This window comes from Temnothorax longispinosus, chromosome 8, assembly GCF_030848805.1.
Source record: "Temnothorax longispinosus isolate EJ_2023e chromosome 8, Tlon_JGU_v1, whole genome shotgun sequence".
Taxonomy (NCBI): domain Eukaryota; kingdom Metazoa; phylum Arthropoda; class Insecta; order Hymenoptera; family Formicidae; genus Temnothorax; species Temnothorax longispinosus.
In genome coordinates, this window is record NC_092365.1 from 9,027,326 (window position 1) to 9,047,708 (window position 20,383).

The 20,383-nt window shown below is 36.3% G+C and overlaps 1 protein-coding gene across 1 annotated transcript; it reads right to left on the minus strand.

The window, feature by feature from the left end:
* Positions 1-4,024: 4,024 nt before the first annotated feature.
* On the minus strand, positions 4,025-9,054 carry LOC139818246 (uncharacterized). The gene is made up of 7 exons (XM_071786864.1): positions 8,785-9,054; positions 6,581-6,956; positions 6,023-6,492; positions 5,787-5,939; positions 5,526-5,690; positions 5,255-5,452; positions 4,025-5,050 (listed from the first exon to the last, which is right to left on the minus strand). Exons 1-7 carry the CDS (start codon positions 9,052-9,054, stop codon positions 4,076-4,078), a joined length of 2,607 nt encoding a protein of 868 aa, XP_071642965.1. The 3' UTR covers positions 4,025-4,075.
* Between the last annotated feature and the right edge of the window lie 11,329 nt (positions 9,055-20,383).

Consider the following 20,383-nt stretch of genomic DNA (forward strand, 5'->3'; position numbering starts at 1 on the left):
GTTAGGCGGAGATAAATTTATAGCAATGTGTGAAAAACTGGGTTTGACCTGTAAAGCGTAGAGACTTTAATGTAAATTGAATTTGTTTCACAGTTGAGTTTTTTTTTGGTGCACAAATTGAGGCGGAGTGAAGAGAATATCGCAATTGTGCGCATACAAATGGTAACGGTGTTACAAACATACGCATGCGCGCATTCCAGAATGATAGAGGAGCCGAAGCGCCGACTCACTCTCGATCGATACGCGAACGTGTGAACATATAGATTTTAGATCCGCTCCTGTACTCTGCTTTGCCTGAATAAATTCTAACTTTAATACTGCAATACCTCTCGCTACACTGACATAACTACACTATCGATTTCACATATATTTCGAAATTCTCGTGCATTTTCTTCACGTTCTTGTCTTGTAGCAGGAAATCGGATTATATTTGGAGCTAAGTTAATTAAAAAGTTTACAACTCTTTTTATTACAAAATGTACTGTAGCAATTTGCATGTCAAAGCGCTCTGCTACACTCCTTATTGTTGTTTTATTTGCTGCAAACCTATACATGACAAAGTGATTTATTAAACAGTATTGTTTAAGATTTTATGTATTTATAATATACAAATACATAAGAAATGTAATGTACCATAAAAAAACTAAAATATGTTCTTTTGGTGTTTTCTTCTTCCTTCCATGAAGATTCTTAGGATAATACTCGCTTCTTTCAAATAAATAAATAATATGTTCACATGTTCCTCGTGATAATCTGAAATGGGCTTCAAACTAAAACTTTTCATGAAATAATAAGTAATTTACATTAGATTTAATAAGTAATTTACATTAGACTTCAACAAATTTTATATACAAATACCTCTTCCTCACTTAATTGATCAACGACATTGGTAATATAGTGCTTTATTCGAGGTTTTTTTCTGCCTTTTAATAACCATATATATTCTATTTCTTCATCAGAACTATCTGATGAAAAAAATGCTAATTCATATGCTGCAAGTAGTCTTCCTAAACCTTCACTCCAATTATCTTGCGTAGTAGTTGTTGCTTATTACATGGCATTTGATCTTGTAAAATAAAATAATTTGATTATTTCTATGTACAATTTCTCTACAGTTTAAAGATTTTGATATAAAACATCCTAATTGACACAGAGCATCAGTTACATATATTACACATGGTATTATATTGCACTTACACATTGTTGAATGCAAAATTTTTACATAGATGCAATGTAACTAATTCTTTCTGTTGACTAGAATGTATATAAATATAAATAGCTTACCATTATCAACAGCTGAGGATGATGCATTGCTCGTTGTCTGTAGAAATTTTAAGGTAGTGTTTCCTGCAAAGAAAATCAATTTCATATCATTGATAGTAAATAATGGCTCATTGGCATTAAATTATCCTTTTCCATCTTTTAAATATCATATTTTTACAAAATACTTAACATCTCTATCTACTTGCTCGCATAAAATACCTTGGGCTGTTTTTATCATTTCTCCATGTTCATCCCGAACTATTTTCATGTTTGCCTTCTTACTATAATCTGTAAAAATAATCAATAGTTGGAGTTTATTATAATTTTTAGCATCAAAACTGTTATAACATGTCAAAATAGATTTTTTGCAAAATGTGTGTCACACATCTGGTTAAGTGATAATTTCTGCGATTTTATTGACAGAATATCTGCAGCGATTAAAGTATCTGCCATTCTTCGCAACTATTTCTATATACGTGCAATAACAAAGCTTGTGCGGTTTATGTCGCTAATCCATCATATTAATGTTACATTAGGTTAAGTCGACATGAAACACCGATAAAACGCGAATACTAACGCTACTAGATTTATCGTAATATTGCTATTTACAGATTACTTACCTGAACGTCTCAATTCACTCATTTTTTCATATATTCTTACTAGCTGGTTACCCGGGCTTCGCCCCGGAGGACATATGTAATCAGACAGGCAAATAGTCTCTCTCTCTCTCTCTCTCTCTCTCTCTCTCTCTCTCTCTCTCTCTCTCTCTCTCTCTCTCTCTCTCTCTCTCTCTCTCTCTCTCTCTCTCTCTCTCTCTCTCTCTCTCTCTCTCTCTCTCTCTCTCCCCCTCTCTCTAAATACAAATCTTTAAAATTCGATTAATTATTTCCCGAAAAATTCGTCAAACTTCTGATACCGCTTTCCAAAAAGATCGGTAACAAAAAATTATATACTTGATAGCACTCCCCGGGAAATTCAACCCCTACTTTATGTACAATTCTTTGAGATTCGGTCATTCGAAACCGGTTTTTAAAAAGATCGGTAATAAAAAATAGTACACTTTATAGCACTCTCCGAGAAATTCTACCCTTACTTCATGTATAATTCTTTGACATTTAATTAATTATTTCCCGAAAAATTGAAAGAATTAAAAAAACCGGTTTCCAAAAAGATCGGTAACAAAAACTGTACACATTATGGCGCTTGCCGTAAAATTCTACCCCTACTTCATATACAATTCTTTCAGATTCGGTCAATTAATTCCCGAAAGATTGAAAAAATTTCGATACCGGCTTCCAAAAAATCGGTAACGAAAAATTATACACTTCATAGCACTCCCCGGAAAATTCCACCCCTGTTTGATCTACAATTCTTTGAAATTCAGTGAATTATTTCCCGAAAAATTAGAAAAATTAGAAAAACCGGTTTCCAGAAAATCGGTAACAAAAAACTATACACATAGTGGCACTCCCCGAAAAATTCTACCCCTATTTCATATACTTTTAGTAAAAATTCGGTTCAGGGGTTTGGGCTGGGCGTTGATGAGTGAGTGAGTCAGTCAGTCAGTCTCTCAGGACATCTTCCTTTATATATATAGATTTCCGTTGCTTTTTTTCCTCTTTTAACGTTTATATAACCTTGACTTGTGACTTGATTGATTCGTGTATCGTCATCTCGCGCTTCCGCCATGATAGTTTAGAGTTAATCGAACTCGTGTTTTATTTAATCTGACTCAGGTTGGAACTGGGTTGCTAAATCGAAAACGCCATAAATCATTAGTTCAAACAAATAATTAATGTAAAATAAATATTCAATAAATGTTAAAAAAAAATTTTTTACAATGAATTGTACAATGTATAAAATTAATGAAAAATAAATATTAAAAAAAACATTTAAAAAATATCTGCTATTTGGGTATATATATATATATATATATATATATATATATATATATATATAATTCAAAGTTAGATGTATGTATAATGTGGCCTCATAATAAGTTAAAGTTTTAACCTTGCATTTTATAATTTTTATCTTTTGTTTTATAATTGGGTGTCAACACTGAAACCCGATTGTCGACACCAAAATTTGGGTGTCAACACCAAAAGTTGAGTGTCGACATCGAAACTTTGGGTGTCGACACCTAACTTTTGGTGTCGACAATCGGGTTTCAGTGTTAACACCCAATTATAAAACAAAAGATAAAAATTATAAAATGCAAGGTTAAAACCAGGGAGTAAGATATAAGGAGACTGATCTCCGTACTATGAAAGTGGGTCAATTTTTGGGCGAAAGTTGGTGGCGCTGGTGTTCCAAAAACGGTACCCTCGCTGCTGGTGACAGGCGGTTGAACAAAATTACGCGATGCGCGAGGTTGGAATTTTACTACATTGAAGTATAAGAAAAGTGAGTTAAAAAGTGAGTAATAATTGAGAAAGTGAGTTATAATTGTGAATTTTAATGAATTATTATGGCTATGTTTAATAGAACAAAAATAGATTTGTAAATAACATCATTAATCGAAACTGCAAAGTATATGTGCTGTGGTATAATAATAATCATGTAAATCATCGATAAACTACCATTATAAAAGAAATTAATGAATTATTATGGCTATGTTCAATAGAACAAAAATAGATATGTAAATAACATTATTAATCAAAACTACAAAATACTGTGCTGTGGTATAATAATAAATAATCATGTAATAATTCTCTGATGGTTCTATATTTTGTATACTCTACATACAATAAAACGCTAAGTATATAATAATAAATATAATAATAATTTATTAACAAAATTATTTTTTAATTCACATACTCTGGACATTTATATGATTTTTTGGATCATTCGAAGGCTTGCGTTTCGAACATGATCTTTTGCGTTTCAAACATGCCTTAGTAGATGCAGAAACTGACACATTTTTTTTGCTGACCTTTGCAGCTTCTACTGGAAGCGTCTTCTCTTTAGCAGTAATATTGCTTTTCTTTGGCTCGTCTTTGGAGTAGGTGAGTTTAGAAGCTTTCCTCCTTTCTCTAGTTTGCTTTTGTTCAATATTATTGTTCTTACTGTCCTGCTTCGTAATGAAATACATTCGAGTGAGAAGATAGAACCGCATGACACTGTCCGTCAGCAGCCGCTTGTGTTTGTCACATCCAACGAGCGTTATTGGTGGAAGGTCATCGACAGCTTTCGTGACGCTGAATAAAGTATTTTCATTCAGTTCTTCGGAGCTCACTGTTTCGACAGTTGCTCTCTCCAGTATGGAAAAGAGTTCCTCTAATTTCCGCGATGGATGTTTGAGATCCCCTCTCGATTTTATATTGATCAATTTATGATTTTCCGGAATCGCCTCAGAAGCCGGCAACTCCAAACTTTGCAGGCAATCCTGACAGACAACACGTTTCCCTTCCTCATTAAATATCGCAAATCGAGTGCCTTTCTTTGTCACGTACCCTGCTACGTATGCTAATACGTATTCCGACGTACTGCATTTGAAATAGTCGTGCTCCTTTAACAGTGATGCAGCATCGTAAAGAACATCCATATTTGTTCCTCTGTCCAGGATCGTATCAATTTGAGCGTCCCATTGGTCTCTCCTTTCATTGGCATCATTCAAGTCTTTAATGCTCAACAGGACATTAACAGTATCAGCGCCCGAGATATTACTGCCTTTGGGTGGTTTGACTAACGAGTACGTTGACACAAGCCTGTACATCTGCACAAATAAGGTGCTGTCTGGATGTTCGTTTGAGCCACACGAGTTTCGCATCATGCCAAAAAATCGCTGCAACAGAATACATAGTTCGAGGGAATAACATTATTAATATTCTACTATACTGGACATAACTATCTAACTAACAACATAAAATCCTGAACCCTACAATTGATGTTACAAAATTTGTTCTCGATGTCATAGTAATCGAGAACGAATTTCGAACAACCTCCTGATTTTATCCGCTTTATTAAGATCGGTGGAAAAAATATATACCTCTAGATTATCCTGATTCAGCCTTGCCATCATGACGTATGCGAAACCACAGTCTTCGACAAGGTACGTACAGATTTCTAGTGCAGCTTGCAGCGAAACTTTCAATCCGTAGCACGTAGAATCGGATAAAAATTCATATCCTCTTTCAATAGCCTCTTTTTCCCAAGCTCTGATGTACTCTAAGAATTCTGTCACATCCTATATTTGTTGAGGAATGCATGAAGCTGTCGTAAATGGTAAGTAAAGCATGATACAAACTCTATTTACATACCGCCCAAGCTTTGTTTCCTGGTTTCATGGCATCAATCGGAGTGCGGCTGTTCATCGCAGTGATTAAATTTTTCATCCTGCGACAGAATTTTTGCGTCCCTTTCGAATCCTTCAGATCTTCGTGATTATTCTCAAAAATTTCCATGGCATGTGCTACCCCGAAGAACTATAATCACATTGAATATTCAAAGCGTTATGAAATTGCATGCAAGATAAAAGTAAAAGATTATGCAGTTAAAGGTTGTATATTAGGTCGAATTACTTGAAATGCCATAGCCACATTCATCTTTTGATAATATTGTGGCCTCACGTGATTGTCTGTTAGCTTAAAATTGGCCTTCAAATTGAAACTTTTGGAATTTTCGATTTTTAATAAAGCGTCCCAATGCCTTATTCGAACGACGCCATCCGGAGTCTAGAATCGAAGAATAAAATATTGTTTGATGACATTTCAATATCATCTCTCGTAGGAAGTAATTCCAGCAATGTTCATCTTACCCAAATACCATCGTTTATACGGTATTTCGTCAGAAAGTTCCGCGTATTCTTGATCAGATGGGGAAAATCGGACACGAACCAAAGACGACGAGTTGGATCGAAAATGTGCTCGACGTGCACTTTCTCTTCCGTTACTCCGAATTTTTCCCACATCGACCGATTCCAGGTCGCTCCGTCAGATGCAATGACGTCTACATACAGGCCGCATTGCTCAGTTAGAACAATGCATTCCATTAGAATTTTATGCAATATTACTCCTGATGCACAGCCTTTACTGAGAAAACATGCTAATGACTGCACCCATTTTCCCAGAAAAGGCTGGAACATGAGTACTAAAGCATGGTCACCCTTTTTGCTTTTCTGATGTTCAGGAGTGTATTTTCCCAAGTTCGTGAAACCTTGGAAGCGCAAGTTTTTACGATCAAAATGTAGAGATTTTGAAAGCTTCATTTCATCTAAAAGCAGAGCACCTGTAACCATTTCATTGTAGACAGTGTAAATTTGGAAACTCGATAAAAGAAGAAGTAAGTTAGGCGATAATCAATTAATCACGTATACCATGCTTAGCCCTTGGGTCCATATCTTTTACTTTTTCTTTGAGAACCTCGAAAGTGGTTTTCTCGAATCCATACACACCTTTGATAGCTTTAATATATTTATTAAGCGTATCGATGCAGGGCAGACTTAGAATTTGATGAGCTCGTAGATGTTCATACGTTTTTCTGCTCTTAATACGCAAAAGCAAACACTCGAAAACCCACTCATTCGTGTAACGCATGCCTTTCAAATTCTTTACTTGCGATGCGGCTAAACATGCTTTCACTGCGAGTTTTTGATTGTCCGGTAAATGTAAAATTGCTTCCTCAACGGCATGCATCTTTGCTTTAGAACATTGCACCCTTATCGTCTCCACTTCCTTTTTCAATTTTGAAATCTGTACAGAGCATGCAATAGAATATATCATGCAACAGAGTATAAGGTAACTCCGGTATATATGCCGCACCTAAGGAAAACTTAATTTATCGAGTACTATTTACTACGTTTAAGGCAAATGAATTATATCTATAAAAACTTTATATTGTCTACTACTATAAAAAAATTACAAATATGAAATATTTATTCTCTGTATTTAAAAAGAACTTTTAGAAACTCTTGCATTTTTGCCATAAAATTAAGCTCGATATCTCAAAATTTGCGGAAATTAGAGCAATCACGTAGATTTTTTTTAGATAGAAATCGGTAATCTCTTTATTATTAGCAATTTTTTAAATTGTATTATATTCTTCAGTTTTTTCTACCCCTATTTCATGTATAATTCTTTTAATTGGCTGATTAGACCCAGCTTTATACGCGATCAAAAGTCCGTATACGAGGTTTATGAAAATAAAGCTCCTCTATGAGGAAGCAAAAGAACACATAGGAGATTTCGATTTTTACAGAGTGTTTGTACTATGGCATAAATCACGCATGCTAAAAATGCCGTATATCCCAAACAGAAGGGATATACAAGACATCAAGCTAAACAAAGAATACAAGAGCTATGCACTTGTATTTTGCTATGGTCTATTCTTTAATATAACTCTATACTTATGTATCATGAAATAACCATTAAAACCTTTTACATTTCCTACAGTAATCATTTCACGTAGGTCGTAATATATGATCCCGCTACTTACTACATTGAGAAATCGATTCAACTCACGACGATTTCATTAATATTAGCAGTAAAGAACTGAAATTGCAACACAATACTAATATGGCATAAAGACACATAACAGAGTGATTGTGAGCAAATATCTTTATTCCTTCTATTTTTTCTGACTTCTGCAACGTAAATTTCCGCGCGGCGTAAATACCGGAGTTACTCTATCATGCAACAGAATGCATCATGCAATAGAATATATTATGCAATAGAATATATCATGCAATAGAATATATATAAATCATGCGTAGGAAGTTATATTATAAGACATGCATCGAAAGTAGTCTAAAGTACTTGTATTTTCAGCCTCCTATTCCGACGTTTCATGTTTTTGTTACAGCTGCGTAAACTGACGGTTTTTTCAAGCTGTTTTTGTAAGGGCTGCAATTTTTTTCCTTTCTTCCGCAGACATTCCCGCATTTTTCGACAGGCCGCGCACCTTGTAATTTGAGGGCCGACGAGGTGTGCATTTTTGCAGTGAATGTAGCCTGAACAATTTTTCGCTCTAACACAAAAAATATGTCAGTTACTTCGTACCTTAATGTCATAACATCTAGAGATGGATTGGGCTTATGGAAATAAGCCCAATACGACCACAACACAAATAAAATTCACGAATTCAAAAATTATTTGTCAATTTCGTGGGACAAATTTATAATTCCGATGGCAGGGGAAAAAATACGTATAGAAACTCGACCAAACCGCCAAAAGAACATTTTATGTTATTTAAATATTATAGAAAGGCGAGGCGAAGAACCTATTCTAACATTTTTTTAAGACCGAACTACAATCACAATCCACCCCTGACAACATCAGATGGAATGCCAAAATGATTAATACTTACTGCTGTTTATTGCTTGCTCCTTGACATGGAAGGATCTGCGTAAGTTCCATCAGTACATGGGCGATGTCATTCGTACTCTCTACCCTCTCCATGCCCGTAACACTTACTGGCCTTTCATTGATGAAAATCTAGATAGACATCTCTCAGTAAGCAATTTTAAACTGTTCGATCCTAATAAATATTACACACGTTAATACTTATGTAGCTGCTATTTACCTCCAGACTTAGATCTTGCTGAACTAAGACTCGCTTTGCGATTGAACGTAAGTCTCCTGCCCAGCAGGAGAAGATGCCAACCCCATTGACGGTGGACGAAGTCCAAAAAGGAGTAGGCAGCGGAATGTGCTCGAAGTTATTATTATGTACGAGGTCGTTTCGTGATTCTACACAGGCGCACAGGTCATTAGGCGATTCCGATTCCGTCGAACGGTCAATCACCAATGCTGGTTGCAGCGTAACGTCTTTTTCGATCATTTCACAGTCCATTGCATCAACATCGTAATGTACAGTTAAAACTATGTCTAGTTTTTGCTTTTTTGAAGAGTTTGACGTTTCTCCCGATTCACACAATTGTTGCTTCGAGGGAAACGCATCACTCGTGTTTTCCATACAATTAAGGGAAATCGAAGGGATAGCGCCAGGTTTCAGTGTTGCTTTTCCTTTCTGTATGCGACAAATCGACCCATCAGGCATTTTGTGTGTATATTCTCTTTCAATGTCATCGGGTTTGAAGTGTCTTTCGCAGACGAGATCTTTTCTCGTCATATACTTTTCTGCCGATGAAATAGCTAAGCGCCAATCGTTCAACACGTTTTCCTATAATAATTATAGGGCAATAAAAATTTTTGTTAAATACGATTTAATAATACATGTAAAATATATAATATATTATTTGATATTTAATATGCGTTTTACTTACGGTGCGAGCTCTGAATAGGCTTAGGTTTTTCATTCCTAATTTTTTGTACTTTGTTCTTTGCGAACGATAGCCAGTTTTACACCCCGGCACAAAACAAGACATTTTAATACTTTTCACTTTCAATAAATTATACAAATTATACGAATATTACGTAAATCTGGAGATCGGTCCCCTGGGTCTTCTTATGGCCAGAAAACGAGGAATAAGACGTAAACGTTTCGACGCACTAAAAAAATTTTTATATAAAAACATTTAAAAAAATATATAATTATATACTAATATTATATAATATATTATATAAAATATGTCCATATATGTCTATACTATGTTTCTTTTTCTTTTGTATAATCTCTGTTTGTATGTACAAGACAAATAATAAGAAAAAAAATTAGAAAATAATTAAAAGGATAATTTTTGCATTTCTTTTTCAAAAAAATAAAGTGTGCAAATGTGAAAAATTTGTTCGTATATAATCATATATAATCATATTTTATATACATTATTACATTTATATATGATTATATATAATTATATATATAGGCAAAAAATGGATAATGCAAAAATTATCCTTTTAATTATTTTCTAATTCTTTTTCTTATTATTTTTTTTGTACATACAAACAGAGATTATACAAGAGGAAAAAAAAATTTATATGGACATATTTTATACAATATTTTATATAATTATATTATATTTTATTATTATATATATTTAGATATTGTTTTATATAAAAAATTTTTTACCGGGACGTGTCGGCACGTACTGTCGTCGCCAAGTTGACACTTGAACCATTTGAACATTGAAACGGATCCGTCACGTGACCCACCGATGATGGGACACAAGCGCTGCGAGTGGTAACATTTAACACTCAACTTTCGCCCAAAATCAGGACCAGTTTTTGCGGGTAGCCAAGTATGGAGATCAGTCTCCTTATATCTTACTCCCTGGTTAAAACTTTAACCAAAGTTTCGGTGTCGACACTCAACTTTGGGTGTCGACACCAAAATTTGGGTGTCAACACCAAAAGTTGAGTGTCGACACCGAAACTTTGGGTGTCGACACCAAAATTTGGGTGTCGAGACCAAAAGTTGAGTGTCGACACCGAAACTTTGGGTGACGATGCAACCGCATGCGCCGTGTCTACGATTCGTTGGTAATAGCGATGGGGGTGCTGCGAATAGCGACGCCAGACAAGAGGGGCGAACTGGTCGAGGAGTTCCGGAGCACGTCGGCGGAAGAAGAAACTCCAGAGAACGGGGAAGATGCCCCGGCCAAGGCCAGCCCTCCCTTAGCGCTCCGAGGACGGATCACGATAGGGAGCCCAGGCTCCACGATTTTATGTTATGTTTTCCCATTTAATGACGAGTAAAAGATGGTTATTTGTTTCGATCCGTCCGGCGCACGTAGAACTTAGATTTGCGACAGCGGTCACCGAGTAACGAAAACCGTAAGGGTTACGCGAACGATAGCGACGCGGTCCGAACCGGGGAGTCACCAAAAGGGTGGCAAGCGAAAGAGTGGCGCAAAACGCTCACCGGATCACGAGTTAGCGCGTCAAGGTCACTAGGTGGTATAACCGTGCGCGCCGCGAGAATGATAGCGACGCGGTCCGAACCGGGGAGTCACGAAACGGGTGACCGGCGAAAGAGCGGCGCGATACGCTCACCGGATCACGAGTTAGCGCGACAGGGTCCCGAGGTAGTAGAAATAAGCATGCCGAGAGGAAGTTAGCGACGTGATCCAAACCGCGAAAGCGAGAAATAGATGACCGGCCGAAGAACGACGCGATCCGGCCACCAGGAGGTCAGTTAGACAACCAAGCGTCATCCGCGGGGAAAAACCAGCGGGTCATCCTCAGTGGGACCTGGTACACCCAGGGAACAGGTCGCCGTCAAGATCGGATCACCCGAACGCGAGATACGGCGACATGGTGCCCAAACTCGATACCCGGACGTCGTCCACAGGGACTGAGCCCGGAATCGGGTTAGTAGGGACCACGATAACGAGACCCGGGGGTCGCCGTCAACGGCGGACGTCGCGAGCGCGACCTAGACATCTTCCTCGAGAAGTTGGCCCGGGGTCACCTAAAGTGAGGTAGGAGAAGACGTGCGCACAAGTCGGCGTCGTCGTAGGGTAAAAATTACGAGTGGTGGAAAACCACTGTCCGGGGATCGATTCAGGGCATCGTATACATGGTACCACAAGTGGAAATTTCCACCGCGCACACCTGGTACTGCCAGAAGTTGTCAACAGCTATTGTAACTGCGAGCGGCGAACATCTGGCGCACACCTGTGGATCCGAAAGTCGTAAACACCTATTGTTAACGCGGAGAATGGAAAATTATCACGAGGAGAAAGCGGCCGAGAACCCCATGGTGGGGGTAACTTACCGTAGGTAGGGAGCCCGAGAGAGAAATATTCCTCGAGGCAGTCTGTCGTGGACGCTCGTAGGTATAACTTCTGTCTCGCGCGTATATCTCGGAGTATCGTTCGAATGATCGCGATTACGTACCGGATTACGAATTTAACGTACCACAGCGTTCGAAACAAACGGCAACGCCCGCGAAACGCGTTACTCGTCGCCGATACGAAAGGCGAAAGGTTTTGATGTACCGTAAACGAAAACTTTGCACTTTGCGAGACGTGCGACCGCCATCTTGTGCGGGAACAACAATTGTGAACAACCATCTATGTGAATCGACAATCATGAATAAATGGAAGAATCATTTGTGATAATAAATACGTAGTTATCGATTTCTTACCTTCTACTTACCTGATCAAGCGGAGTGTCGCGCCATCTTGCGAAGGAGTCCATCCGGATCGTAAATTATCATCGGGTCTGCTTCGGAGGAGGTCATAGATGAGGACCCCGTGGCGGAAATCTAAAAAGAAACAGCATTAATTATAGTTCTCGCGACAGTTCTCAGAGTGACGCGGTATCTTCTATATGCGGTGACCTTGGACGGCGGTACAAGCGATGATCCATGACATCGGCGATGGGGATGAGGACCGTGTAGCGAAAACCTGAAAATAAAAGAGAATTAGTTAGTTATTTGAACTTTTGATGTTGGGACTTAGCCGATCAAGCGGGTGTCGCGCCATCTTGGCTCCACGTTGACACAGCCTGATGATTGATAGCGGATATCTGAGGGGAGCCGACGCAGATGAAGACCCCGTGGCGGGAATCTAAAAATTAGAAAGGATTAGGGAATTATCGAACACGTACTTACCTGATCAAGCGGGTGTCGCTCAATCTCCAAACCTGGGCAACATTGGGAGGCGATTGATATCAAGTCCCTGATAACAAGCGATGGTGAAGAGGACCCCGTGGCGGGATTCTGAAAATTGAATTATTTAAACAAATTGAGGAACCATATAGTCATTCACGTTAAAGATACTTACCTTCTCGGTAGAAATAGGGCAAACCGAGTGGCGACCGATGACTTTTACGACAAATTAGCGTCCCCCGTAGCCCGATTATGTATCGTTCGGTTACAACGACACCAAAAGTTGAGTGTCGACACTGAAACTTTGGGTGTCGACATTCAAATGTCGGTGTTAGTACTGAAAATTTAGGCGTTAACACCGAAAATGGAGTGTAAACACCCAAAGTTGGGTGTAAACACCAAAATCTTGGGTGTTTTTTTCGTAAGGGGTGAAAAAGTTACCAATTTCTGCCTTAAAAAAATTTTTTTTCTACCCTTATTTCATATATAATTTTTTAAGATTTGGTTGATTAGACCCAGCTTTATACGCGATCAAAGGCCTCTAATTTTTAGAATATTTTTCAGTCTTTTCTATTTTATTTCATATATAATTCTTTAAGATTTGATTGGTCTCCGATATTTTTTCTTTTCTCTGAAACTATATGCAATCTTTTAAATCAATAAATTAGTGGCTGATTTCATTTATTAACTGTCAATTTGATAAATATTATTTGAAATACTGCCAAAACGTTTTTGTCAACGCTTGAATAATGGAAGATTTTAGATATTGTAAGTTTAAAAAATGTATTCGATATATTTATGATTTGTACAATACATACATGAAATATGTCTGTATAATTTACAAGATATATATGATTATATTTAAGTATTCGATGACGATTGGGAAGATTCGTTGGTGGATTTCATGATAGCTTTTGAAAAGGATCAAGAAGAGAAAAAGAACGCAGAGGATAAAAAAAAGCAAGAGAAACATAGTGATGGGGTAGAGGCTAACAAATGTAGCAAGCGTAAGGAAAACGAAGATGATAAAGACGATGATAACGACAAAAGGAATAAAAAAATTAAAATTGTGGACAGCTGTTAGGGCGCACAGAAGAGCAGTGAGAACCAGCCAATTGGAGACTCAATATTTTGTAATTTATATGTATCTATATTTTTCGAAATAATAACGCTTTAATTTGATATTCAGATTTTACTATGGTATCAGAATAATATCACATTGACGAGATATTACTATTAACTTTTCCAACTTCTCCTTTCATTTTTCTTAAATTCTGGATTTCTCTCAGGATTCTTTCTCGTTTAATTTATTAAAGTTATCTTTTATATCGTAAAACATTATGTAAATATTATCCCTTTTTATTAGCATAAATGAGTTTATTAAAGAGAATAAAGATAAATTGAGCGCTTTCTAAAATACCGACATGATAAACGGGAGAAATTCGACGCAATTCTCTCGCGATGATATTTACTTCTTTCACGATCTCGTCCTAATGAAGCAGTACATCATTATTTAAGCTTAACCAGAATAAAGAGTTTGAGGGATTGCATTGGCCTGAGAACACAAACTTTAATAAGTTCGTAACCACGAACACATTGTCTCCCAACTTGACATTCTTTTAATAAACATAAAATATGTTTAAATTCGAAGAAGATCCATAAAAGCTGTTCTGATGAGAAGAATTGCGACGGTAATAAAAAGATGATCATTGAATCTGACAAATGTGACGAATTCAAGTGTTCTGCCGACACTTGTCTGCCATACAGCAAAGTATGCGATGGTAATCGAGATTGTCCAGACGGTAGCGATGTAAATGTTCATTTAACGTTCATTAAACGGACTTTGTCAATTTAATAGACATCAATATGACACTAAATTGTTAGAATTTTAGATTTCAAAATCGTTTTTGATATTGTAGATTGCTATTTTGAACTCAAATCACTTGGGATACAGCCCAGCCGTCCTATTTTTATTTCATATATAATTCTTTAAAGCCGGTATTCATAGTCGGGTCTTATATCCAAGATCGTCTTAAGTATAGTCTTAAGGCGTCATCAGCCAATCAGAGGACCGTATTAGCATCTTATTTAGATATCGGAGTGCATTTTCTTTTAATCGATAGAGTATCATGTAAAGAAGGTTGGGATCGAATTTGGCAATGATCGGTAAAGCGATTCTTTTTTAATTTTGAAATTTTTGTAGAAATGTTTGTTTATGCTTTAACTTCAGCAAATTTGGAGATATCGATCTATTTCTAATTTTATTATATTTTTCAGTCTTTTCTACCCCTATTTCATATATAATTTTTTAAGATTTTGTTGATTAGACCCAGCTTTATACGCGATCAAAGGTTCATAATTTTGATCGCATATAATCACACTTCTTTGAATGTTCAAGACGCTTGTCGTCACCTTAGCAACAGCGTTTTGTTTAAAACGTTTAAAACGTTTTTGATCGAATTTGAAAAAAGATGGCATATTCAATGGAAGAGGAAAGAGAGAAGGATAGAGAAGAATTTGTTCACAGTAAGTGAAAAAATTTATTAATTATTCGTTATAATTAATTCACTACAATAGCTCGCATATAATTTTTCTTGGTACATGTCCTACAACTATCATGATTTTCAAAGTAAATTCTAAGAGAAAATTCTCTCTGTATATAAGCCATGGCTTTTAATATTAATATTTTAAAGATCCGCACACACGCACACACATACACGCGCGCGCGCGTGTTGCGCTGATACATCGTTGAAGGTTAATTAAATTAAAATAAGTATATGTTGAACGGGGATAGTTTCGCCCCGGAGGCAAGATTTGCGATACTCGAAGGACCAGAGGGGGGTTGTCGCTTTCCCCTCACGACTATCAATTGTTTAGCGCGAAAGCAGAAACGCATGCAACGAAATATTAAGTGAAGCGACTCACCGTGTCGGCCGTCGTCCCCGTGATTCCGCCAATCCTCGTCCTGTCCCCTGAACTTGGCCGCTCCGTGGGTCTCGTTCGGCATGCGATGGCAAAACTCGTGCAAGCAAGCAAAACGGTGGAGAGCAAGCGATAGAGCAGGCAGGAAAAAGCAGTAGGAGACGTGCGCACTCCCGGTTGAGCAAGGCGGCAAAGGCGATTCCGTGATGCGTTTTGCCCGGCGAACGTGTGCCGTAAGACGGCTCTTAGACTATGTGTGTGTGTGTGTGCCGCACGGCGGCTTGACGATAAGTTCTGATGAGAGGTGTGTCCTCTCCGACTATTTGACGATGAGTGTATGCCGTAAGACGGCTGTCCAAAATGTGTTTGCCGTAAGACGGCTGGATTGCTAATGCTCTGTCCCCGCGGTCCTGGAACATGTCGCTGCGGCGAGTAGTTGTTCCCTTTCCGGGGGGGTGGATACCGTCGGCGGATGGGCGATGGCAGCACCGACAGGTGAGTCGCACGATTTGGCTGATCGCGATCCGCCGACGTTTCGCGCGAGAATTACAAACGACTTATGCAACTAAGTATAAACGATACATGACTACATGAACATGAAGTAACTATACTATTTACAAGGCGATACGCCGAACATATGTTATTTAATATTTTTTAGAATTATTGTTATTAATAATAATAGTGCGTGCGTGCGTGCGTGCGTGCGTGCGTGCGTGCGTGCGTGCGTGCGTGCATCTTTAAACTATTAATATTAAAAGCCATGGCTTATACACATAGGAAATTTTCTCTTACAATTTACTTTGAAAATCATGATAGTTGTAGGACATGTACCAAGAAAAATTATAAGCGAACTATTGTAGTAAATTTAATTATAACGAAAAATTCTTTTCGTGTAATTATAATTAATAAAAGTTAAAATATTGTTCTTTTAACATTTTAGTGATGGAAGACGGATTTGATGAAATTTTTCTCCAAGCATTATTAGAATATGAAAATGAACAAAGAAAGGAAGAGATGAAACAGAAAAATGATATGATAGAGGTAGGAAAACGAAAATGTAAAGATGATAGTGGAGATAAACACGACAAAAACGACAAAGGTAAAAGAAAAAGCAAGAAAATATAATAAATTAAAATTTAGATTAAAAAATAAAATAAATAAATTGTGATATTTTATATATTATAAAGATAATCATATGAAGGAAGAAATGAAATAGAAAAATGATATGATAAAGAAAGAAAAACGAAAATGTAAAGATGACAGTGGAGATGAACATGGTTTCCAATGTGAAATTTAATTTATCTTTTTAAAATGAATATTATTAAGAAACTCTTATTTAATTAACAATTTTTATACATATAAATTTTATATGAAATATATATAAGTAAAAATTCAATTTTTATATTTTTGAAATAAAGATCTTTTTATGGAAGATCTATCTAGATTCTATCACGAGATTCTTTTGTCAATTTAATAATCCTCAGTGATCTGGAAAGCTTGTAAAGAATTATAAGGCTTCTTGAATTGTATAGCTTTATGAGGCTTCTTGAATTGTTTAACGCTAATGTTTCAGAAAACTTAGCAGAGTCAATTTTTCAGTTGTGCTCTTCATGCAAATGCAAATATGTACTCGCGATGAGGTCGACGAGAATAATAGAAGAATATATATTATAAATATTTTAATGTCCAAATAGAGACAGAAAACTTCTCCTTTTATTTTTCTTAAATTCTGGATTTCTCTCAGGATTCTTTCTCGTTTAATTTATTAAAGTTATCTTTTATATCGTAAAACATTATGTAAATATTATCCCTTTTTATTAGCATAAATGAGTTTATTAAAGAGAATAAAGATAAATTGAGCGCATTCTAAAATACCGACATGATAAACGGGAGAAATTCGACGCAATTCTCTCGCGATGATATTTACTTCTTTCACGATCTTGTCCTAATGAAGTAGTACATCATTCTTTGAGCTTAACCAGAATAAAGAGTTTGAGGGATTGCATTGGCCTGAGAACACAAACTTTAATAAACTCGTAACCACGAACACATTGTCTCCTAACTTGACATCTTTTTAATAAACATAAAATATGTTTAAATTCGAAGAAGATCCATAAAAGGTGTACTGATTATATTTTTTTATTAATACCTTCATAATATAAGTAGATAAAAACTGAACTTAACAGTTTAATAAGTTTATGATGTTTTTCCCAGGAAATTTATTTACAATTTTTCACTTGTGTTTAATTATTTACAATAGACATTATATTTAAAAACTAATTACATTAAAATGCATACTAATTTTGCTTTTATTATTATAATAAGTCATTACTCACACCAATTTTTTTCAACGCAAAAATTGATTGTCACTATTCAATCGCAAAATTATATTAAATTTAGATAAAATAAAGTAAACGCTCATGTGTCAAAATAAACTGTAAGAATAAAGGCCAACAATCGAGCATAGACGTGGATGTCAAATTAAAGTTCGTTTATTAAACATAAGTATGTGTAGAACGGGACGTTTCGACCGCACAGGGTCTTCTTCAGCCGATATAAATTAAAAAATTACATAAAGTCGCGCAATAATCAGTAAACCCGTAAACGGTAAAAGAAAACAAATTCGATGGAAATAACAAAGTCATCCGGAGTCACATCTTACATGAGAGCATTCTAATGGTAAAATATAAAATTGTATATATGTATATAGATTTCTGTAGAGTCAATTGTGCAATGTAAAATTGTATATACGTAAATTCGCAAGTCAGTAGTCCGAGGTAAATCTTTGATTATTTTTCGTTGATTGGCGAAAACGAACCAAGTCAGTTGTTAAAAGGCGTTTAATCTTATGTCCGACAACGGTGTGGTCAAGTTTAAACTACGTTCTGAAATTTGATGTCTCGATAATAGGAGGAAGCTTATGTGGTTTAAAAATTCTCCATATGGACTTACAAATTACAGAATTATGTCGTGGCCCGAGTAAGTCCATATGGAGAATTTAAAGCTGCAGCTTTGTATAGCAACAGAAGCAAACCCACTCTGTAAATATATTCTACCAGCAGAAGCAAAAAGGAAACAAAGGGTTTCATACCTTGCTCGCGAGAAAGAATGTCGTGAAAATTGAATCGACGTGAAAAGTAGTTGCGAAGCAACTATTTGCCGTATCTTTTGAATGGAACAGAAACATAGGTAAAATAACTAAAAGCTCTTTAAAAAAATGTCACATCGCATAACAGCGCATTTGACAAATTATTCCTTTCACGCGTAAATCTTCAATAAGCAACTTTTCTTTTGTCAATGTTGTATATTGTACCGCGAATTCAATATCTCATAATAAATCAGTATTATACGTAATACTGATTTATTATGGGATATCGTCGCGGGCCATTCCTGACGCGGCTCCGTTGAGCATACCATCGTTGCCGGCTCCGACCGCGTCCTCTTCCTCGTCGATATCCTGTAACAAGAATATATGAAATAGTATAAAAATACTTTAAATAATAAATATAACAATAAAAAAATTAAGCTCGATATCTCAAAATTTGTGAAAATTAGGGCAATCTTGTAGATTCTTTTAGATAGAAATCGGTAACCCCTTTATTATTAACAATTTTTATTAATTTTATTATATTCTTCAGTTTTTTTACCCCTATTTTATATATAATTTTTTAAAATTTTTATTAAATACATACTAATTGGTCCCTGCTGCTGTATTTGCGCCATCGGTTGCTCATTGGCTTCTTGCTGCTGAAGCGCAAGCGGCTGCACGTTTGCTGCCTGCTGCTGCTGCGCTAGCGGCTGCTCCAGCAGTGGTGGCTGCTCGGCCTCCTGCTGCTGTTGCGCCTGCTCCTGCGGCTGGTCCCGCTCTTGCAAGCGTCTTTGCAGCTCCGCAATTTGCAACTGCTGCAGTTGTAATTGCTGCATTAGCTCTTGCAGCGTTGGCAGGTTGTTATTTGTTTCTGAAAATAGAAAGAAACGGTCAATTGAAAGTTTTCCCGTTAGAAATTTGTAATATTTATTTATAACCTACATAATACTTACGTGGCATTTTAAAAGACGTATTCCTTGCTTCACCGCGATGAAGAAATTGCTACTCTTTTCAAGTTCCCGCCAAACACGTTGAACGTAGTATTTTAACGTAAAGTTTTAAACTTCAGTTTGAAACTTGTCAATGCCGTTATAGTGTGATTGGTTATCTCGCTTGTGTGTCATGTGCATGACTTTTATTTAATAGTACAAGGTTAATAATATACATCGCAAACAATTGAAGGCAACCGCGTCCGCTCGTAAAAACTTACTGAATCGCCAAGAAAAATAGAAAAAGGAATTGTTATAAGTAAAGAAAGGGGACAGAGAGAGAGAGAGAGAGAGAGAGAGAGAGAGAAAATAAGGTATGTTTTCTAATACATAAAATTGTATATATAAATACAATATCAACTCTTCTCTGCTTTAACATAAAGATTGTTCAATATATTAACCATTCATTGCTTTAAATGACTTTCTTTCGTTCATACATGCATGTATGATACAACTTTCTAAAGATTACTCAGATATTTGTGTATTTATAAGCATCTTCTTGAAGTGTTTATAAATATTTAAAAAATTAGAGTGTTATTGCAAAGACAAAATCAAGTCAAAAAATTCTTTATACCACTTTTTTCTCTGGCAAACAATTATCAAGATATCACCAATTAAATATTGAAAAGCTTATATATAATTATATCTTATAATGTATCATATCATATAT

Coding starts and splice junctions, on each gene's coding strand:
- LOC139818246 (XM_071786864.1), bottom strand. CDS start 9,054: ATGGACTGTGAAATGATCGAAAAAGACGTTACGCTGCAACCAGCATTG. Junction 6,957..8,784: donor AGCAAGATCTAAGTCTGGAG/GTAAATAGCAGC, acceptor TGCTCTGTACAG/ATTTCAAAATTGAAAAAGGA. Junction 5,453..5,525: donor CAGGAAACAAAGCTTGGGCG/GTATGTAAATAG, acceptor CAACAAATATAG/GATGTGACAGAATTCTTAGA.